Here is a 24,570-nt window from a genome sequence, read left to right as displayed (position 1 = left end):
GACCTTGACGATTCAGGAAGCATCTCTTGATTTCAGTTCTCTCTGAATTTAAAGGGTAATAAAGAATGTTCCACAGTCACTTAAAAAAAAAAATTGGTCAACATTTATTTAAGTGTAAGAAAACCCTCAACCAGCCATTCCTAAAGACAAATAAAAGCCTTGTCCTGCAGAATCAAGTCTTGAATTTCAAGTTTGGTCATATGTTAATAAAAGAGTCAGACAAGCTAATCGTGACATAACATTCAGTTTGGGTGTAACTTACATTGAACAATAAAAAAAAAACTACAAACTTGTTCAGCCAAGAGTTTGCACAAATAATCAGGCAATTCCTCAAAATGACCTATACCAAAATGATATTTTGCAATGGAGATGATGGTTAGTTAGTCCAAAATCCAGAATGGCTTGTCTGTTTTCTTCAAAGCTGATCTGAAGTCTAATACTTCACATTTCTCCACACTGGGCAATGAGAATGGGCAGCTTGGGCTTGTTATTGGGTCCTGTTGGGACATTCTGTACGAGAGAAATAAGAAAACAGAATAAAATCACAAAAACTACCCAGGTCACAGGTCTACACACACACACACACACACACACACACATGAATATATACTATTCATTTAGCATAATACAAGTAAGATAGCAATATAAAGTTTCAAACATGCTTTAGAAAAGTAATTTAGAAAATAATGGGATTCAGAAATAAAGAAAGCATAGAAGGATGTGAAATAAAACAGTCTGGACGGTTTCGTTTACATTTTCTTGATGTTATCGTAGTTTATCACTCAAAAAACAAAATAACAATTAAACACTGATAAGTTTGAGACCTCGTAATGAATTATCTCTCAGACAAACATCCCATTTCTTCATACACTTTAAGCACGGCAGATCTCTATCTTGTCACATAAGTTAACTGATCAACCAATAGGATCACTAGTAAATTCCTTAAAGAATTGACAGAAAACTAAGATATTGTCTCACCTCAATTTTTCTCATAACAAGCAAACCATCCACCACTTTTCCTGTAAGAGAGACCCGAGCGGTTAATGACGCGAGCAGCAACTCACTACAGTCAATCCAGGGTCGGTCTCACTCACCAAATACCACATGCTTCCCATCCAACCAGTCGCACTTTGTGCAGGTAATAAAAAACTGGCAGCCGTTTGTTCCCGGTCCACTGTTTGCCTGCCAAGGAAAATTAATATTTTACACGAATGACTGGAAACAACAGTGAACAAACAATGTGATGTAACATTCTGTATTCACTAAAGCTGGTTTAGTTTTTCCTGTTGGATTGTGGATTAAAGTGTAAATTAAAAATAATCCCCACTGGACGCATATAAACACTGGTAATAACTTATGGGGATTTTTTAGCACGGTTCATCTAACGTCACTGATTTGCTGCCATAAAGCATAGTGTAAATGTACATCAGTGGTTTTACAGTGCCAGTGTGTACAGGAGCTTTACCATTGATAAGAGTCCCGGGCCCGAGTGTTTCGTCCTGAAGTTCTCGTCTGCAAACGGCCCCCTGTAGATGCTGCAGATACCAGTGCCATCCCCCTGATGGAAAACAACAGGCTTAAAATAGCTCACACAGAGCCAGACAATCTGAATCACTCAATAAACTGTAAGACATGTAGTCTAGCTTTATGTGAAACCAAAACCACAAGTGTGTGTGTGTGTGTATACACAGTAGGGCTCTATGACCACTAGAGGCAGACAAACACACACACACTGAAGACACATAATTCTGCAGGGTTTTTTCTTTTTATCATTTACAGCACTGGTTTATTGTACTACTTAATTAAAAGCTGCTGTCATAAAGACTCGAATCTTAAAACTTTATGTGCTTTCAAACCAATCATAACTCTATCACATTTATAACTAATTATTTCATGTGTAGTACAACAATAAATGGGTTTTTCAATGTTTTAATTTTATTCTAATACAGATATTTTCACTGCAGAGTGGTCAGCGGCATAAAATAATAATTTATAGATGACAAATGATTAATTCAAAGGTGTAAAATACAATGAAAATTATTTGACACAATATACTTTCAAAGATCAATTAAAATATGTGAAATCAGAAGATCTGAATAACGCTGGTGTCAGTAGATCAGACACAAGGAGAGGGACGACCAATGGCACAAATTCAACTGAAATGGGCCAAAGAAAGAGATTATCTGGATTTTCTCACTAGTACTAAGCATAATAATCAATGCAGCCATAGTAAAATATGGTGTTTGAGCTGTATGCCACTATTTTCATGACTTTAGTGAAGGTATATCCCAAACAGAGCGACCAACACGTATCTTGGATTAAGATTAATATATTTGTCTCCTTCCTAAACAATTACAAATATATTTATTAATTTCATATTAAAACAAAAATGAAGCAATAGTTAGTTTAACTTGTTTATTACGCCATCAGAGTTATTCAAAAGGAGACTCAAGAGTTCAATAAGTCAAGCGCAGTCAACAGCATTCGTAGCACAATGTTAACGGAGATATATTTACACAAAGTACAAATAGCCCGGCTTGTTGCCAGAGGGCTTTTATATCAACTAAACCCACCGATGTGTGATTCAGCTAGCCGACATTACAAAACACAAACGATGGCGTTCATACAAATAATGGCAGTAAAATGTGTCATACTCATTTTGACGCTATCGACCCGGGTTCGAATCCACCTTTTGGCAAACTTTTTTGTCCCATTTCACATTTCAAAACACATCAGAAAAGCATGTTTTTAATGAAACTGAAGGAAATAATCAAAACGTTGAAAAGTATCGGGTAGGATTAGGGAGGGCTTAATTGTCCCAATACGGTGACATCCATTTAATAATTTGTATTAATGTACATTTACACTCAATAAGCTATTGCATACTGTTTTATAATGTAGTACAATACTGAGGTGCAAATAATTGCCACTATTTGCAATAAGTAGTATAAATAGCAGAAAATCCTGCTATTTTAACAGTGTAAATATAATCTACAGCTATTTGCACTTCGTGTCAATAGCATCTATTGCTAAGAAAATATGCTATTTTCACTTACTGTAAACAGCATCTATTGCTATTAGCACTTAGTGTAAATAGCCTCTATCTCTATTTAGACCAAGTGCAAATAGCAGCTGCCTAATGTTAATTATCACAAAATAATTTAGACATCCCTGGTCTCCAAAAGCAAAGAGAGTTACAGGTAGCTTCAAGGCTTCTGGGGAGGTGTGGGGTGTTCTCTGCACATTTCGACTTGCTGTTGTGTAAACGGTGTTAAACAACTGTAACTATCAATATTCTGGGAAAACTATGGTGTCTATGTATATAACGCCTCTTTCTTGTTTGACAGAAAAGCGAAAGGAAACTATCCTATAATTCTCTGTATTTTTCCTTGCGCTTTTCTATTTTAGACACACTGTAAACATGTTTTTAGGAGATGTAAACTAAAGTAATAAGCCCCAAGAAGCCGTGGTTTACAGTGAATTTATAACCGCTAAGAGTGTGCCTAAAACCCCATTAGCTGTTATAAATTCACTGTAAACCACGGCTTCTCTGGCTTATTGCTTTTATAAAATGGTTATTCCATAAACGTAGTAAGGTTTCACAGAATAAAACGGCAAATAAAATGTAAAGATATTAATAAAAACAGTATTCTTCCACCAAACAATGTAGCTCCTCAGAAACATTTGTGGTTGCAACAAAGTGGAGTATGTTTGTGGTGTAGTTTACAACAGCTTCGAACGCGGCTCAACCAATCAGAATCAAGGACCAGGACTAATCCGTTTTATAAATATTATTGGAGTACATTTGACAAGACACCACCATTTAAGTCTTTCTACTTCAAAACGTAATGTTTAATTCAACCTGTTATTTGCGGTTTCTTTTGTAATCATTTGTGAAATGTAATATCAATTTCTGAGAGAAACCAGTTTCAAAGTAAATCCTACATCATTGTTTCCCCACTGTAATTTAGGGAAGCTAGTCATTTCTGAATATTGTTTTGGCCCTGCTCAACTATGAAGTCTAGAAATGTGCTATTGGTTTATTCATTTAGGAAATGTTAAATTGCTGGAATTATTTGAACATTTAAAAATTATGTCCAATGGCAAAACCAGTTTGAAGCTTCAAGACTGGATAAGGCTCTAATTTCTGAGAGGGAAAGACTCAAAAATGACTGCTGCAAATAAATCAAACTAATACAAAAGCTGGTGACTGCAAATATAAAGGCACATTCTTATTTGTCCATTTATGAGGGCACGATCCTTGTTTAAACAGATATAAAGGATATCAGGAATGGCAGTCGATATGCAAACAGAGCCCGAACATTGTTTGCACACAATGTTCTGAAACATGTCAAAAGCCATACACCTGGAAGATCAATTCGGCTCCATTGTCCGGATCACAAAGCAAAACTTACATTGACAAAATCACCACCCTGAATCATGAAGTCCTTTATCACCCTGCAGAAAGAAAACAGCACCCATGAGCAGGTTTAAATTAAAAGTCAAGCTTCTATTGTTTAGGGTTTTTGTTTTTAAACAAATATTTTGTAATAACCTCTTACATTTCTATGAGTAAAATGTGCAGCAAGACATGCATTGCTGTAAATATGCAATTGTGATTTTCTTTTAATTCGATTTTTATTGGTCACTATAAATACACATAAAGCCTTCGAACCAAGTTCAGCGCAGTGTAACTTTGCAGTGAAAGCCATCATTTGCATAGACAATATCAAAGTGCGTTTTGAATGGCAAAGGTTCGTTTGATTAATGAAAAACCTCCAACACCTGTCTGATGTCTGAAAAGTTTTATACTTAGATTTATGGATCTAAACAAACCTCTAGTCTAATTAAGCCAACACAATTAATCATTGTTATACAATATAAGAGTGGACAATACAGACTAAAGTGTCTCACCGATGAAATGTGCAGCCTTTATAGCCAACAGGAACACCGTCCTTCCTACAGTGAACAAAAGCAGCACAAACACAAGGTATATGCAAATAAAAGCAAGACCAGGAAGAAAGAGCTGCGCTCACAACATGCCTCCATGGAATACAAGCTGTGTTTAATCTGTAACCTTATCCTGTATTCATGTTACTTACCGAATGATTTCAACATCCTTAAAAGCATCAGTCACAATAACTCATTAAATGTAATTCGAGTATGTGGTTTAACTAAACATGCGGTTGAAGCAGCACAGCTCTTTATTAAAGGCATAGTTTACCCAGAAATCAACCCTCAGGCCATTCAAGATGTAGGTAACTTTTCTTCAGTAGAAAGAGTGAAGATGATTTTTAGCTGAAACATGTCCCTGGTGGCTGCCAGCACTTTGGAAATAAAAAAAGGCATACAGGCAACCCAAAATGAATCCCTATTGAGGCGACACATTGAGGTCTTATGAAGTGAAACAATTGGTTTGTGTAAGAAACTGAACATTATTTACACCATAGTTTCCTGTAATCTAGAGCTGCAGACAAATAGTGTGGAGTGAAACAGTGATGTCTGGTCAACGCACAAATCTTTCTTTTTAGTGAACTATATGAACACGTTAACCAAACGTGACTGAACCATGTGAAACGGTTTATGACTCGAGCAATGCAGATTTACAAAGTTAATCAATCAAAACTCACTTTCGGACTGCTGAATCGGTTATCTGAACCAGTTAATTGAAACAAACTGCCCAAAAGAACCAGTTCGTGGAAAATAATTGGATTTGACTGTTTGCCTGTAGCTCTGGATTACAGGTAATAATGCTGTAAATAATCCTCAGTTTTTCACACAGACTAATTTGACTTCACAAGACCAGACAATAAGCCACAGGTATTCATTTTGTGTTGCATGTAGGGCTGGGATAAATGATTATTTTTTAAACGATTAATCTAGCGCTTATTTTTTTCCGATGCATCGATTAATCTAACGATTAATTTTTCCCAGACCGATTCGATTTCGATTATCTCCCAATTAATTGACTACTAACAATTTATACATGTTGATTTACATATCTAAATGAAAAAAAACATGAATTCCTTAACATTGCAATATATGTTAATTGCTCTTAAAATTACAAAATAAAAGACTGACTAAGAATGCATTCCTTTGCACTTGTATAGAGATAGCATTCAATAAAACCTTGAAGCCTTGAAAACACATAGCCTACTGAAACTAGCATACTGAACACATAGAAAGAAATACAGAAAGAATACAGTAACCAATGTAAACTTGAGGGCTTTAAGCTAATACAGAGAGTGCTTTTCCAAAAAAAATAAATAAAATAAATTAACAGTAGGAGCCAGCAGCCTGTGATGGAGGAAAAAAAAATCTCTGAATGCTCCACGTGAAACTTTGGCTTTCCGCTCCTTTTTCTATCGTGTTTAATGATTTTGGTTAATATACACAAGGGAGAGAGAGAGCAAGAAGCGCGTTTTTTGAGAAAAAAAAACAGGTCGACGAATCGATGCGCATATTTTGCGTCGACTTCATAGATGACCTCGACGCGTTGTCCCAGCCCTAGTTGCATGTATGCTTTTTTTTACTCTAGTGTTATGAATCACCAAGGAATAGTGTCTGAGTTAAAAGTCTTCTTTACTTAGATTTCACCTACATCTCAGATGGCCTGAGAGGGGATGAACTATCCCTTAAATTCACTGAGATCTGACTTACTTGAATTCACCAGTACAGAACTGCCTGAAAGACACAGAAAGAAAAACATCTCTGTTATGATGCCTGAAGCAACGCATCAGAATCAATACATTTAGAGGAGACCGTAGATTAGCATGCTAGTACTGAACACATTCTGCATGACGCACACTAGAGATGTCATGATTCACTCAACTTATGATGCCATACGATTATTATTGTATTGATTATTATTATTATTATTGCTTAGACAAAATGATGCACATCTTATTATTGAAATGTGTCAAATGACAAAAATAAATAGAACATTTAAAACACGCTCCAATTTAAATAAATAACAAATAAAAAAGGTCTCTTCATATAAACAAACTGAGGCTATGCTTGGGCTCTTTCCATCTAAAATTAAAGACAACCACTGTGTCTTAATCACGATCCAAGCAAAGATGCTGCATACATGCAGCATGAGCAGTTTTTTATTTAAATTAGACTGTATAACAATTTTTTTTTTATGGATTTCAATGAAGGAGAGGCTTCATTATGCTAAATAAACAGATTTTAAGAGGAAACTAAATTATTGCATTAAATTGTGTTGTTTAATGAAAATAAAACGTTCTAGTGCTTCCAAGCTTCAATAAACAGACCTCAAATACAATCACTTGTGACTGCTGCATAAGATAATATTATGTTTTAATGAAAAAAAAAAAAAAAATAAAAAAAAAAATAATAATAAAAAAGTATTCTTTGGCTTTAAGATTAAAAAAAATAAAATAAATTTTTGATGGCTAGTGTCAGTGTTATGCATGCCCTATTGTGTTGTTTTTCAAATGAACAGAATTATTTTTTGAATTCTAAGCGTATTCTAGGTTTATGCATGAAAGGATTACGGAATCATCTCACCGAAAATTTTCCGCAGTCTTTGGAACAATGTCTGCAAAAAGCTCTATCTTCATTCTGCCCACTTCCTGGAAACAAACAAAAATATATATATATCAATTAAAAAATTAAACAAAAGCGGATTACAAACCAAGCGTGACAATGTACAAAGATATTGCATTCTGTGCTGCAGTGACCAATAGGATGGGCTTTTTAGTCATCTGTAAAACTAAACGCAAACAAACAAAAATAGAGAACTTCAAATGAAAGATGTGAGGCATTCAGCGCTGATGGATGATCTGTTGTGTGCTTGAGGAACACATGGATGCATGATCACACATGAGAAATGAAGCATGCAATGCTTTTGTTGTGGGTGGTTGCCAGGGTGCTGGCAGGGAGTTCTGGATGGTTGCTAGGGCTTTCGTCCCAAGTCAAAAGAGCAACTCCTCTCGCCACATTTCTGCATCTGTGTCTCTAAAACGATCTGGATCTCTCCTACAATGCAAATCTACACGATTCTGAGCCTTTCACACGTTTCATCATCAGCTAGGCAACATTTGAACTCGGTTTGCTTTTAAAATAGATCATTGCTGGTATTGTGCATGATTCACTGGGTTCATGCAATTGGAATAATTTTTTTATTTTAAAAAAGCATGCTGACAGATGCTCTAAAATTATACGTTTATACTTTTTCCCAAGCACCACATCGCGACTAGATCAAACTCTTCAACTGATTATATTTGACTCACTTGTGGGCAGTTTGGAGAACCAATACCTCTAAACCAACAGAAGCAGTGGTGAGCTGCAGTTTGGAGAAATGTTGTCAAAACCTACATTTACTTTTTGTTTTAGTGTCAAACATGTCTTGGAAAGATTCAAAGATTGTTTTGAAAGTTTGTAGAAACATACATATCCAGGATGTTTGAATAAAAATGAATGAAAAAATGATGAAAAGGGGAAAAGTGTATTTGATTTTTGACTTTAAAGAAATAAAAGAATATGATTAAATATTGGGAATAAAAACAAAGCATTATAACGTTGTTTAAATATAAATATCTAAGTACAGTTAATAAACACGCACAAGTCCAGTGTCACCAAAAAGTTGTTTTTTTTTTTTTACCAAAATGTAAAGAAGATTGTTTTTATAAATACAGCAAATATTTGATTCACTGATCATGTGTCAACATTTATGCGTGAAAACAAATAAAAAGTTAAATGCATTAAGATCACAAGGTTTTGTATTACTCAACATAATTTTTTTTAAAATCACATACATTAATGCATAAGAACTACTTAAACGCAACAGTTGTTTACATACTCCCATTCAGAAAAAATAAAAAAAAACCATACACAAATACAGACCTCACAGAAGTGTATTTCTCAGTAATGAGTTTAGTGCCAACTGAGAGCTGCACAGATACAGGTAAGAAACACACACACACACACACAAACACACACACGCACGCGCACACACACACACACACACACACACACACACACACACACACACACACACACACACACTCGCTCTCTCTCTCTCTCTCTCTCTATCCACATGGAACTGCAGACAACTGAAATCTTGGAAATGAACAAACCCTGAAGGTGTAAGTCTGCTGTTGTGAAATGTTATGAAATGCTTCAGGATTAGTCCTAAAGCAGCATGATGGTAAACTATCCAGTAGATGGCTTTAAAAACCGTTGAAATATGATACATCCCAATAACATTCTGCGGTCTCCACCCACAGCTGAAGAGACTCGGAACAAAAATACAAAGACATCATGTTTCATTATAAGGTGTGTTACTAGTTGAATCACACTCTAATTATCTAAATACTGGGCATTCTTTCATGATTTAAAGCATTAAGAAAAGCATAAACCAATACAATCACTTAATGTTAATGTAAAAGCATAAGCATATATGAGTGAGGCAAAAAAAAATAAAAAGGCAACACTACTAGCAATAAATTCTGTCAGGTTTTAAAAAGATGGTCACATGGGCAGAGTCCACAGAAGTCAGGACCGCCTTTTATTGTCCAGGAAAAGAATGTATTTACAGGTAAATAGGTGTGGTTTAAAGAATGTGCTCATTTTCTCACCAGACACGGCTTACTGACAGACACTGATGGAGCTCACGACTGTGTGCCACGATCACAATGTCTACAATCTCATAAGGTATTCATTGTTTTTTTTTTTTTAATATGTGGTTATATTGCAGTCATGTGAACATCTTTCCATGTCTGGGATAGACCTATTTAGAAAGCTTAAAATATCAAATATTGCATCAAGCAAGGTTATTGTGAGTTTCTTTTTAAAGTGGCATCTCTGTTCAACTACATTTGTGACTAGCAATGAATGCAACTGAAGTTGCTGACTACAAAACCTGCTGGACCTGTTCATATCAGTCTCATCAGGGAGCTAGTTTAACATCTGACTAGCAGTACTGGTTACAGGGTTTTCATACAGTATATAAAGATTATGTTAGTTTACATGTACAGTACATAGATGCTGCATCTCTACATTTATGCTGTTTGAGCTACAGGGACGTTCATTTTACAATGCAATTAAAAAAATACAAAGCCCTGAAAAATGAACAATATAACTAAATGAGATGCACATAAAATAAATGTTATGCTATTTTATACAAAATGTTAATAGTAATAATTACGACATAGCAAAGCAGGTGAGGACAAAACACAACCGATAAACTTGCTTCAACAGAGTAAATGTTTTGTTTTATGCTGAATAACAATTTTCCAAATATATAAAAAAAAGATGAGAAGGGGGGGAAAAACTTCTTTGTTCATGTGTCAGCAATGGCTGCCAAAAAAAAGTTTGATGACAGCCTTTTGGAGTACAGGCAAAACCAAGAAAATTTGTTTTATGAAATGTGTTTCAGAAGTGTACAATTCTGAATTAGACACGTGGCCGTATCTGGTAATGTGATATATGATGGTAATGAATACAAACGATATTGTTATCGTGGGCACCTCTAAATATTACATAAAGCAAGACTATTGTAAGTTTTTTTTTTTTTTTTTACTACATTTGTCTCTAGCATTGAATGCAACTAAAGTGGAAGACCACAAAACCTGCTCGACCTGTTCATATCAGTCTCAGCAGGGAGCTAGTTTAACATTTGACTAGCAGTACTGGTTACGGGGTTTTTAATTATAAAGATTATGTACATAGATGCTGAATCTCTACATTTATGTTGTTTGAGCTACAGGGGCGTTAACTTTACAATGCAATTAAAAAAAAAAAAAGCACTGGAAAATTTTGATTTAATATTGAGCTTATTGGAAATCTAAAGTGTAATGGTAAGATTTGTGGTTTATATATATATAAAAATAAAAAAAACAGTTACAGGTGGGATTAAGCAACAGCAATTAATCCTTCAGAATCAACATTTTCAAGTACATTTTGTAACCATTTGAATGTTTCTTGGCAAAGGACCTGTACATAAATAATTATAACGACATAGCAAAACAGTTGAGGACAAAACACGACGATATACTTGTTTCAACATAGATAAGAAACATATTGGAGTAAAATGTTGCTGTATAACAATTTTCCAGATATATGAAAATGGGGGGAAAACTCAAATTTCCATTGGATTCATTTTTGTTCATGTGTCAGCAATGGGTACCAAAAGACGTTTGATGACAGCCTTGTGGAGTACTGGCAAAACAAAGAAAATGGGTTTTATGAAATGTGTTTCAGAAGTGTACAATTCTGAATAGATCTCATAAAAGCAACGAGTGATCTGTGAATGGCCAGGCCTCGTATATTTTGAAATGGATACAACCACAAGTAGTAATAAAAAGCTAAACGTAGGCTATAAACTTAAAGGTCATCAGCGTCTCCACCATTAAACCTCAGATAACACTTTCAGCAATTATAAACACAAAAAGGCTGTGAAACTAGCAAGTAGACGAGCTTTTCTGTTTATTATGATGTAGACACATTTAGTGACTTCTTTGCATTAGAAACCACCTTATTCCAGCTAAAAGCTTTAAAATAATAAAGTACAACTAATTTTATTGGAAAATAAGCTAAATGGTGCTAAATTGATAAACTGTTTAAACAACTGCTCTAAACAATAATGAGACAAGAAATAATTACACTTACTGAATATATACATTCAATATTTTCAAAATATATACTGCATGTGTGTGCATTAATATATCCATAAATATACACAGCACGCACACATATTCCACAAACAAAACTTTTATTTTGGATGCAATTAATCGTTTATTAGCCACAATAACAAAAAACCAAGACAACAATATTAATTGTATTGCTTCAAACCATAGAGTGCCATGTCTGCTAACTAATCAACCAAAGTAACACACTGTCTAGAATTTTGTGCATATGATGCATTTAACATTTTAAAAAATGTATCATGCTTAGTGTCACTGTTAGACAGAGGCAGGCATATTTTATCAGCTCTGACCAATCTTTTTTATTTTTTATTTTTCAGGGTGAACTGAGCACGTATCTTCACGTACCTAGCAAGCATCATCAGCGATCATGATGGCCGTCATCAGGTCACCGGGGGTCAATGAGAGCTTTCCCCATGATGAGACCCTGCAATACCTGCTCATTCTGTGCTCCAAAGTAGCTCTGAACACGTTTGTCCTGTCTTTCTGGAGGCACAGCATTCTCAAGTCCCTGCTGGGGCTGTGCAGCGTCTCCATGTATGTGGCAGATGTGCTGCTGGTCACTGCGGTCACCGGCGCGTGGCTCTTGAAAGAAACCCTACCCACCTCCACCTCCATGTGCTTCATCCTGGCGCATGGATCGGCCGTCTACGCCCTGCTTCCTCTGCCCATACTGATCTGTGGGGCGCTTGACTACGCCAGCTACCCACACCTAGACGTTAGGTCAAGCTCCTGGCGCAGGACTGTATGTTACTGCACTGTGGTTGTGCTTCTGTGGGCATCAGCGTGCTGTTACACCTACAACTACACAGACACGCAACCTATGGAGATTTACAAAGACACCGCGAGAGTCCTGGTGTGCCGCGTTCACGGATCTACTGTAGTGTTTCAATTTAGTATGCAGATATCCATCGCAGTGGGTCTCATACTTCTGTTTTATTTCAAGACGACGACTGGTTGGATCCGAAGAGCCAATAAACTGGCAGCGCTGAGAGACACAGCATTTGCTTCAGAGAAATGTCAAATGTTAGCTTACAATCAGGAGGGGGAAGCTGGAAGTTCTGGAATTCAAGAAAGTTCCCCTCCTCTCTTTGTCAGTCTGACACTAGGATTCGCTTTGAACTGGATACCCTACCTGCTAATGTGTGTGCTGTGTGCCTTCCTGGGCTTTGTGGTGCCAGCTTATGCCAGTGTCAATCTTCTGTGGATGGCCTGTGCCAACAGTGTGCTGGTGGGCATTGCTTTTTGGTTTAGGAGTGCTAGGACTGGACCTTTAAGAAAGTTCCCAGATGACACTTGTTTGTGGAACATCTACTGGCACTTGAGCAAAGGAACAACACCAACGGTGGACGCAAAGCTTACAATGAGAACATACAAAATGTTTCACAAGCCTGCTGTGCCTTTTCAAGAGGTCTAGCCTAAAATATTTGAAGGCTTGCAATGATACTCTGTCTTGCAATCATACATTTAAGCATTTAGCAGACGCTTTTATCCAAAGCGACTTACATTGCATTTAGGCTAACGATTTTTCTCCTAACATGTGTTCCCTGGGATTCGAACCTCCGACCTTGCGCTTGATAACGCAATGCTCTACCACTACGCTACCGCTACAGGAACACTATCAATCCTACAAAGGAATGAGTTCAAATCTAACGCTCTGTTACAAACATTGTGAGCTGCTTAGATAGAAGTTGCAATGATACAATGCCATTTAAAAGTTTGCGATCAGTACGTGTATAGATATGTATGAAAAACGTATGTGTGCCTGACCTGTATATAAGATGCGTGCAGGTCTTAAAGGGACAGTAAGCCTATTAAACATGCAGCCTACTGTCATTGCTGTCAAGGGATAGATCACCCTAAAATGTAATTTCAGTCATAATTTACTTACGGTCACGTTGTTGCAAACCTGTATTAATTTCTTTCTTGTGCTGAACACAAAAGAAGATATTTTGAAGAATGTGGGTAACCAAACAGTTGCTGGTCCACGTTGGATTTGATAGTAACAAAAAATACTCTGGAAGTCACTGTGGACCAGCAACTTTGATTTTCCACATTCCTCAAAACAGCATTTATGTTCAGAAGAAGAAACTCATTCAGGTTAAAACCACTTTTGAATGAGTAAATGATGTTATAAAACTAAAACACTATGGACATAACTGACAGACAGATGACAGAATTTAACTTTGGGTGAACTATTCCTTTAATGTTAATAAAAATCACTGACTTTTCGGTTGCACTTTATTTTACAGTACGTGTACTAACATGTACTTATAGTGCACTTACAGTGTATTTATCTAAGAAAGTTCTGGTAATACATGGGGTAGGGTTAGGTTTAGGGGTAGGTTCAGGGTTAGTACCTAGTTATTACATAGTTATTTTAATTACTATAATAAGTACATAGTATGTACATGAGGAACAGGACTGTACAATAAAGTGCTACCGACTTTTCTTAACTGAAAAAAATGTAATACAGGTCCTTTAGGAATCAGTTGATAGTGGTTTATTTTTATATTTGTTCATTCAATTTCATGAATGCTCTGCTAAATACACCTACTGTACCTGAAAATAAAGCACTGTTTGTTTTATTTGTATATTATGTGTAGTTTGACATTCATTCAGCGGCCATGCATTATAATTTTTTTTTTCCTTTTTGTTTTCTCGTTATCTTAACATAACGAAAGTCGTTTTCTCGTTACAATGACTTAACTTTCTCATTTTCTTGACATAACGAAAGTGGTTTTCTCGTTATAACGAAAGTCCATGCTTGAATCAATATGATTATTTTGTGTATTAAGTTCTTGCTAGATGCATGAGTTTCACCAACGCGTTCTGGGTCATAAAATAACTGCTTATCCAAACCAAGGTTGACGTCACTGTATTATGTTTGCACCTATATCTTTATCTGTGCTTCTTCGAGGCACATGATTGTTAGTTAATAAGCGGAGATGTTTTGTTTATCTACAGTAGGACGGGATTTAACGATGTAGGCTATTTGTGATGTGCTTATTTTCCTTCTTATTAATCTTTATTGTTAACCATACTGATGAGAAATGTGATGTATATGTAAAATGCATAAGCTATTCAGTTTTTTTTCTGCACACACACATACACTGCACATTAATGATCTTTTCAAACAGAAGCTTGTAACACACATGAAATCTGTCACAGCATATAATGACAACTAAAAATTATAAATTATATATAATTTATTTCAAATAAAAGGAAAATTAAAGCTGCGGTAGGTAACTTTTGACGCTCTAGCGGTTAATAAACAGAACTGCTTGCGTCTTGTGGAAGAACATCGTAGCCGGAGCTACTTCTCTCTGTTTATGTCTATGAAGAATCACAAAGGTACTGGGTTACTCCGCCGCGGTACCCCCGAATAGGGCTGCACGATATTGGGAAAAAATGACATTGCGATATTTTATTTTTCTGCGATATATATTGCGATATTTTTTCTTACATACAACAATGGGGTGAGCACACTTACATTCTCATTTTAAATGATTTAAACATCGACACCATCGTGTCAATTGATTAATATGCGCGAGTGAGAGAGAGCAAAATAGCGCTCGTGTTGTTTGAAGACGACTCGCTCTCTCTCTGTCTCTCTCGCGCCGACTCTCTCTCTCTCTGTCTCTCTCGCACGCGCTCTTTCTCTCTCTCTCTCTGTCTCTCTCGCACGCGCTCTTTCTCTCTCTCTCTCACTGTCTCTCTCACGCGCGCACGCTCTCTCTCTCTCTCTGTCTATCTCTCTAGCACGCGCGCTCTCTCTCTCTCTCTATCTCGGTCTCTCTCGCGCTCTCTCTCTCTCGTGCGCTCTCTCTCTGTCTCTCTCGTGTGCGCGCTCTCTCTCTCGGTCTCTCTCGCGTGCACGCTCTCTCTCTCTCTCTGTCTCTCTCGCGTGCGTGCTCTCTCTATCTCGGTCTCCCTCGTGTGCACGCTCTCTCTCTCGGTCTCTCTCGCGTGCACGCGCGCGCTCTCTCTCTCTCTCTCTCTGCCCTGTTAAACTTGCATGTGTTTTTCAGTCCTGTCAATGATAAACTTTCCCTCTATGATGGTTAAACTGTGCAATTAATCCGCGAATCACATTCGTCAAGGGCTGGGGAGCAGCTGGCCCATACAGTTAATGAATAACGGATCAACTACGAGAGCCTACATCGCATATCCTACGATGTGACTATCGTGGATTCGTACATCGCGATATCGATGCTTAAACGACACATCGTGCAGCCCTACCCCCTAAGCAATCTAAAATAGTCCGAATATAAACACTTATTATAGGTGCACCCTAGTGATTCAGACGTGAACACGGTTTGGAAATTGGATTCATGGTGTACGCTTATTATATACATTTTGTAAATTTTGAACACAAAAAGTTACGGACCGCAGCTCTGATTGGTTGTTTTTTACCGGGAGCGATGTATTTCTGCAAATGGCAATAGGACACTGGGAGGAGCCAGAGGAGCTTGATTTATTCACAGATTATCTGTCTCATTTTCTACTGTCAGGACATAATGACAGGTTTAACAAATACGTAAAAAATACATTTTTACAAAAGTTATCTACTGCAGCTTTAAAAGGGAGGTTGATCCAAGCAGCTCTAAAAAAACCGTAGAATAGTTCAGCATCCTTCTGAAGTGTTTGGTGTACTGTCTCTGGAAAAATCAACAGTGATTGATCAGCCTTTATTGATGTACAGTATTGTAGACGTTAATATAGGCGAAGCAAAATTAGCTGAAATATAGGCTACAGAAAGAGCACCTGCATGGCTGTCCATCAATTGCCTGTCTAAGTTGAGTTTGTTACTATAGCAACAGTAAAACGGTCATGTCGTTATAATGAGAACACGACTTTCGTTATGTCGAGAAAACGAGAAAGCAAGAAGGAAAAAAATTATAATGCATGGCCACTTAGAACTTCCATAATATCGCCCACCCCACCACAAATTATTATTATTATTCCTGGTTAAACGTTTGAAAAATTATTAATAAATTATTTGAACTATAAAGATGCTCTTGTCTTTTTTTGTACAGTTATTTTAGGATTTTTGGTGTTATGCTGTAAAACTGAATATAATGTCGCACACTAAAATGACATTGTTTACACGCATATCGTTTGCATCTTGAGGCTATACTATTAAAACAGTATTTCAACTGACTGGCCCCTTTACTTCAAATGCAGGTCTCACTATGACACAGAATTTAGCTTTGATTATTATTTATTTATTTTCATTTATTTATTTTTAAATAGAGGCAGCATGTTTCCAAAAGATGCTCCAGCAATTTTACAAAACTAAAGCTCTGTGGGAACGACTGATCACAATAAAAGCAAACTAGTACATATTGAAAATAAAACATTGGTTTGCATTGAAGCAACAATCTATTTATTTGTTGTTGTAAAAAAGGTTTATTTTATTTATTCAAGATACTTTTTTTTTATTCTGTTTTTGAATTTACTGTGTCCTCATATTTCCGTGAGATTTGAACTGTCTTACTTTCATTTAACAACATTTTTAATCTTTTCTCAGATGAGAACACCTTTCTGACAAGCATAAGCTTTTGTACACTACCAGTCAAATGTTTTCAACATTTAAGATTTTTTTCTTTGCATTTATTGGTTTCAAACTACAGCAAAACCAGAAAAATTCTACAATATTTTAACTATTTAAAATAACGGTTTTCTATTTGAACATATTATAAAATTCAATTAATTCCTGCGATTTCGAAGCTTAATTTTTAGCATCATTACTTCAGTCACACATTCTGATTTACTGCTCAAGAAAGACTTATTATTGTTATGATGCTAAAAACAGAGGAATATCGTTTTTTTTCAAGGTTGTTTAAGGCATAGAAAAGCTCAGAAGAACAGCATTCATCTTAAATAGAAATCCTTTGTTACATATTAATTTAGCTTTGAAATCACAGGAATAATTACATTTAAAAAAATGTTCAAAATAAATCTTAAATAGTAAAACATTTCACACTATAACGGCTTTTGCTGTATTTTGGATCAAATAAATGCAGAGAATTCTTTAAAAATATTTAAAAATCTTACTGTTCAAAAACCTTTCACTGGTATTAGTGTATGTCAGTCATAAAATAAACATAATAATTGTACAATACTGCTCTATTTCACATTTAATCATTTAGCAGACGCTTTTATCCAAAGCGACTTACAAATTAGATTTTAATATTTGTTACGCTCATATTTAGAGGTGTAACGGTACGTGCAGGGCTTGAATTTCGGTGCGGGAATGCGGGGATTGCGCATAATTTAAACCATTCCCGCAAGGTTAGCTTTTATAGTGCGAGAAATTCTCGCACAAATATATTTGCTTCATCTCAGAGCAAATGATTAAAAAATAAATTCACAGATGCGAGAAAAAAATATGTCAAATTGTCTAGTCAAATTGTCTTTTATTTTCGAATTTAATTCCTCAATCAGCGCTGGACCGGCATTTTCTGTCTCAGCGCTGAGCTCCTAGACAGTAAACGGCGGAGCCCTGGCTGCTGTAGACAGACCATTTGTTTCACGCTGTCAATGCAGCGGTCTGCGTTGCGCTGATCTTATTCACACTATCAAGTGTAGGTGCAGCATTCTAACATTTTGAGTCAAAATGAGCTGTTTGTGAAGAAATTATCCGCTTCCAAATTGTCGTTGTAATAACGAAACTGAAACATTAAAAACATTTTGCTCTTTATGGTGTGCGAGCAGGCACGTGCACAGGTAGGGCTCAACCTGTGCAGAGCACATGCCCTTTTTGCTCTTACACTCCGAAGTGCCCTTTTTTTGGTAGTGTTTTTTTTTTTTTTTTGCTATCAATGCTATCAATGCGATTGGTCACCCTTTACGTCTGTTTTACAAATATTTAGCAAATGAAAGTTCTTAAAACGAGCTTGTGTAAATCTTATTCGATCCTCAAGCTGTCAGTAAGCTGATAACTCCGCCCCCTCTATATTCATTGAATCAACTGAAGTTCCACAGCAGCCTGCCAGCCGCACAGTAGACAACAGCGGAGCTGAACAAAGTTTTGCGAAGGGTAAATAAATATCTTGTTGTTTGAATAAGTACTACTAAACACTACGTCTATAAAGGCTCATATTTTATTTATTTGATGTCTGACTGACTCACTGACTGAGACATGTGGGACGTCGCCTGAGAGAGAGAGAGAGAGAGAGAGAGAGGGCTAGCATTTTGCCATCTAGTCATAGCCATAGCCAACATTTAAATAGCCTGTGCAGATAGTAGCATTTCATTTTTTATAAAATGCGATTTAGGCCAAATGCATTTTACCACAGGAAAAACTGAGCGCTCTGTCTATATAGCTAACGTTACAAAAACTAGTTTGTAACCTGTAGATGAAAATGTAATGTGATGCCGGTGTTCTGTCGATTTGTCATACGCTGTCAGATTTTCGGTGTAGTAGCAGTCGATTCTGTTCCCCTCGGAATGTCTGTTCCCCTTAACGCAAACATACTACAATTGTTGCATAGTTGCCGAGTTACTATACGTATGATCAGAACTAGCGTGCGCAAGAAGCGTGACTGGATGTACGGCAAGTCAAATAGTTCAAAATACCATCCTAAATCTTAAACTTGAAAATAAATTTAGGACGAGAGGTTTTTCAACTTGAAATGTAAAAATATAAGACAAAAATAACGGAACAACTGCAAGATGAATAATAATAAAAAAGAACATTAACGGGAGTGTGAGAATCATTTTACTATGCTGCAGTGTAGCAAGAAATTTGTCCTTTTTTGCATTCCTTAAATCCAGGTGTGTTTGGTGTATTTGCATGTGGGAATATTGCCAAATCCGCGGAATTTAGGCTACTTTGGGAAAATGTTTGATTAACTATTTGGTTGGGTTTATTACACGGACCTGGCAGCCCGAGGGGAAACAGACATTCCGAGGGGAACAGAATCGACTGCTGCAGCGGCAGGCGCCGTCGCCGTTTTAATGACGGGCAAAAAAAAAATCACATTTGCACACATTCACTGGTCAAAAACTATATATTGATAAGTAATACAACACCATATAATTTGTTTTTTACTATCGAAAAATCATAACAGGTGCTGGACATAATTACTTAAATTATATTTCAAAAAAGTTTGTCAAAAATACTTGACTCATTGCTCACCTTCCCCTCTTCTCAATGTCATTCATAATCATGTTAACCAAATAATACAAATTAGCTTATAAAACCAAACAGAATAGCTAAAAAAGAGAATATATATATAATTGATATAAAAAAAGGGAGGGTGTGCCCTTTTTCGGTTTCAGCACATGCCCCTCAAAAGGTCTGTGCACGGCCCTGTGTGCGAGTGATAGAGCGCGGCAGCAACGAACCAACTGATCAGCTTACAGCGTCACAACATTGAATGCTCGGCCGAACAGCTGATCATAGCTGTACAGGGCGCCTTTATTATTTTTCATCTCCATAAATATATCTAGTAATAAAGTTAACGCAAGGGCTAGAAATCAATTAATATTTTGCTGATCCTTCTTGTCATCATGGAGAGCGCAGTTGGTTGCATGGCAACGACAGACGCCACGAGAGTGCAAGCGCTTGTGGAAATGAGACTGCGGCGCGCGCGCCCGAGCTTTCCACTTGTTTGAGCATGTGACTGCGCGTTTCCCCTTGTTTTCTATTCATTATGGGCAGCATATTTCCCGCGCGCACAAACACGGCTGGCTGAAGCGAAAGACAAGTTCGGATGATGTAGATCACGATCCAAAGAAAAAAGTGTCCGACAACGAAAGGCCGACAAGCAGCCAAACCGAAGATCCACAAAGAAATCTTACAGAGGTGAAGCAGTCAAAGGATAAATTTCAAACGAACTGTCTAAAAATTTACCCTTGGCTAGAAATTAACGATGGGATTATGAGCTATTCAGTTTGTAAGATGTACAGCAGTCCACAATTTACCAGCCAATGCTACAAAACATCTACATTAATTAGACATGCCAATGGAACTGGCCATACAGCAGCTTTAAAAAGAAAGAAAGAAGCAGAAACATCCAAAAATGCTATGGCTAATGCTATCCAAACTGCACAGCTGCAGGGAGAAGAGGAGCTCAAGGGGTTACTTAAAACTGCTTATCTGTAGATATTAATAAATGAACATGATTAAATTAGACCGATGCATCAAAAGTTATTCCCCCCCCCATAATCTTTAGATCCCCCCCATGTGACCCATGTAAGGGGGGAATTCCCCCCCAGTTTAAAAAACGAAATTCAGGCCCTGACGTGTATTTGTACCGGACCGTTTCGGTACAGGGCTTTCGGTACAGTGCACGTGTGTACCGAATGACCTAATGCAATATTTTGTACGGGGAACGTAGGTACATTTTCGTGTTTCCAAACGAACATATTAAGTGGCGGAAGTCTCCGCGTTCAGCGCAAATCCTGCCCAACAGCTGATTCTAAGGCCGGTGACACACTAGGCGTTTCTCAATGTCAAGGATACTTCCTTGGTAGGACTGATCCTTCCAAGTCACTTCCTTCAGAGGCTAGGTGAGAGTCCTCTGTAGCATAAGGAGAACACGTAAATGGAACAGGCTATCAAGTGCACGTAATTGCGTCATTAAGTCAGTGAAAAGGTCTGTTTGAATAACGCTGTGAATGGTATCATTAAATAACTTAACTAGTTATTTATAAAATAAATGCCGTTGACGCAACCAATTGTTAAATGACAGGTCCGGTTCAGTTAACCATTTGTATTTGTATAATTTACAATATCAATAATTTGTACTGGCATTTAAACATCAAACTTTACTTATATTTCCTACAGTTATAACAAATGTTTGGTAAAGTAAATAAAAACCGTTAACGCTCCGACTACGTTAATGTTCGACATTTTTTAATTTTTGAACTAACGTTAGATAGCAAAGCTGCGCGCATAGGATTGTGGGTGATTTGAGAGCGAGAAGGATACACATATGCATCCTTTCCTGTGTATGGGATATTCTTCGAACGAAGGACTCAGTCCTTGGTTGAAATTCCAAGGATCCTCGACATTGGAACAGTCCTTCGATGGATGTCCATGACGTAGCATCCTCGAAATTCTGGCTTCCGAAGATCCTTCCTTGACATTGAGAAACACCTACTGGCTGCGTGGCGTGAGCGACGAGCGTGGCGTTTCTGCTGTGTGTCAGTTGCGTGACGGCTGCCTCGCATTTTCTGTGTCTTTACCGAGCACCAACCTCCCGCTCTCTCTCGTGAGGACAATAAGGAAGTGACTAAAACTGTAATTCATCGACTGGCCGCTTGAGGCTGGCTACAAAAGGGAGTCAGTCCTATTGACTCCCCATGTTAAAATGCCCAACTTTACAGCAGGAAAAGACATGTTTACAGACTGGTGCCAAAAATTGTTTTGGTCTAAATAGCTAATTTTGCCCTTCATGACAACTGTGAAGAGGGTGATTTTTTTTTATAACTCATCCATTTAAATTATATTAAGACTTAAAGTTCTGCATAATTAAGGGCGTAGCCACTTGAGTCACAGGTGGATTGCCGCTGCTGATAATGCAGGCGTGCTGGGTGGGTGTGGCTTCAACAACTAGCTCCCGCCTTTTTGCCCATTTTTGATTGCCAAGATGGCGACGGCCCGCTCTACACACTTTAGGCTTCAAAAACACACTTCAGGAGTCTACGGGTGACGTCACGGACACTACGTCTATGTTTTTATACAGTCTATGGTCTTTACACACCAGAATCGTGCCTGAAGCGGCTCTGGCGCGCTGCTATTACTATAGGTGACATAGAGGGAGGCCGCCGACAGACCAGGATCTTGTCTTCACGACAATAATATCTGTACTTCATGTTGAGCATAAAAATAAAGCCTACTGATAAAGGACACCGTCAACAGTATTGACGACAAAATAGACCCTGTTTGACAGATGCAATATGCCAGTGTGTCACCGGCCTAAGGCATTACGCGAGTGTGAACATCACTACAACTAGGAAAAAAACGATTGTAATTCAAACGCAGCTGCCGTCGGCATTTAACCAGACCTTTGCTCTTAATTCTGATCAGTCCAACGCAATAACGAAATCTGAGCAGGTCTAAAAACTGAAACTGTTGATGCTGGAAAAGTGATATATATATATTTTTTAAACATGAGCAGGTCTACAAGCTGGGATTAGTAATGCTGCACTGTAATCATAGTTATTTATTTATATTTTTCATTATATTTTATTATATGATATTTGGACTGAGACTGAGTGTATTTTATTTAGTGGAGAACTTTGCCGCAGTATTTTATTTCTTATTCTTTATTTTATATATATATATATATATATATATATATATATATATATATATATATATATATATATATATATATATATATAATCTGGGGAAAACATACTTTGTGTGTTTTGAGAAATTAATATTTGTAATATGAGTAGGGGTGTAGCAGTATGCAAAAATCATGGTTCCGTAGGTACCTCTGTTTTAAAGTCACGGTTCAGTTCATTTTCGGTACAGTAAGGGAAAGAAATGCAAACTTAAACTGCAGGTTGTTTATTACTATAAACTTTTTTTAAACAATTTGTTAACACTTTTAAAAAAAAAATTATATATATATATATATATATATATATATATATATATATATATATATATATATATAATTTTAAAAAGTGTTAACAAATTGTTTAAAAAAAGTTCTCTGTTTTAAAGTCACCGAACCATGACTTTAAAACAGAGGTACCTACGGAACCATGATTTTTGCATACTGCTACACCCCTACTCATATTACAAATATTAATTTCTCAAAACACACAAAGTATGTTTTTCCCCAGATTTCAACTAGACTTAGTTTTGTAACCAGTGAAATCTCAACATTTTTACAGCACAATGCTGCCATAAAGGAGCAGTACTCCAGATAACTGTGAGATAATCAACTTCAAAGTGAGGGATAGTTATAAAAACATGTCCTTGAATTGTCCTTGAATATAACTCTCAACCATCACCTTTAGACTTGAATGATTCCCCATTATAAACTGAACCCTGAGTAATCTTGATCATTACATTTGGACATGCTAAATTATTATTATTATTATATATTTACATCCACACAGTAAGCACTTTTAGTGCTCTAAAGTTCAGCTTTTGTTATCGGTATGCTGAGGTTTCCATCGGAATAACCCAAAATGACACAATAACAAGCAAAGGTTTAATCAAGTAAAGTAAAATACTTCTACAACTAAAATAAACAAAGTGGTGGTTTTGCCATATCAATAGATTGAGGTAACTTAAACCACTCATAAATTAATAAATAATTTCAAGCAAACAATTTAATTTCTGGACCACTTGAGATGGAAAATCAAACATTAAAATTGGGACTAAACCTGGTTATATGCTTTAGACTTGCTTGATGTCTCTTTAAATGTTGATGTTTTAAAGCAGGACCATCTTGACAGATGACAAAATTCACGATTGACAAGCAAGGAAGCGCTTCTGAAGAGGCATCTCAGTGCCTTTACACAGGCTGTTTAATGTTGTTCAGGTTGCATATATGTTTAAAGACACATTATGTGCACTCTGCTTCACTCAGATGCTATTTACGCTATTTCATCACTCAGCAGTCTGTGGGAGATAAACGCAGCTGCGCGTGATTTAGCATCAGTTAGCCGATCTGCTAATGAAAACAGCAGTGGGATTAAACTTACTTGTCCTCCAACGGTGACGTCGAAAAACACTATCGGGTTGTTAGGGTTTGAAGGTTGAACGTTCATGGCTGTTTTCAGGCTTTTATCACTCCAGACAGCAGAAATATGCGCTATTAATATTTTTAAATTATCACACCATGAGCTTCACAAGACGATTCAAAAATGTGCACCCGTGACGTCACTACAGGAACCGGAAAAACTTTGTACGGATGCG

At 36.9% G+C, this 24,570-nt stretch overlaps 2 protein-coding genes across 2 annotated transcripts; one reads left to right on the top strand and one right to left on the bottom strand.

The window, feature by feature from the left end:
* Positions 1-80: 80 nt before the first annotated feature.
* On the bottom strand, positions 81-24,570 carry ppih (peptidylprolyl isomerase H (cyclophilin H)). Its single transcript, XM_026270613.1, has 9 exons — positions 24,357-24,570; positions 7,534-7,598; positions 6,661-6,684; positions 4,915-4,959; positions 4,416-4,458; positions 1,466-1,558; positions 1,095-1,182; positions 979-1,019; positions 81-510 (listed from the first exon to the last, which is right to left on the bottom strand). Exons 1-9 carry the CDS (start codon positions 24,420-24,422, stop codon positions 442-444), a joined length of 534 nt encoding a protein of 177 aa, XP_026126398.1. The 5' UTR covers positions 24,423-24,570; the 3' UTR covers positions 81-441.
* LOC113107838 (probable G-protein coupled receptor 160) lies at positions 9,053-13,950 on the top strand. Its single transcript, XM_026270612.1, has 2 exons — positions 9,053-9,681; positions 11,993-13,950. Exon 2 carries the CDS (start codon positions 12,043-12,045, stop codon positions 13,087-13,089), a length of 1,047 nt encoding a protein of 348 aa, XP_026126397.1. The 5' UTR covers positions 9,053-9,681; positions 11,993-12,042; the 3' UTR covers positions 13,090-13,950.

Source organism: Carassius auratus, chromosome 8, assembly GCF_003368295.1.
Source record: "Carassius auratus strain Wakin chromosome 8, ASM336829v1, whole genome shotgun sequence".
Lineage (NCBI taxonomy): Eukaryota > Metazoa > Chordata > Actinopteri > Cypriniformes > Cyprinidae > Carassius > Carassius auratus.
Note: the sequence above shows the minus strand (reverse complement) of the source record. Positions and strands in the feature narration are given on the sequence as shown.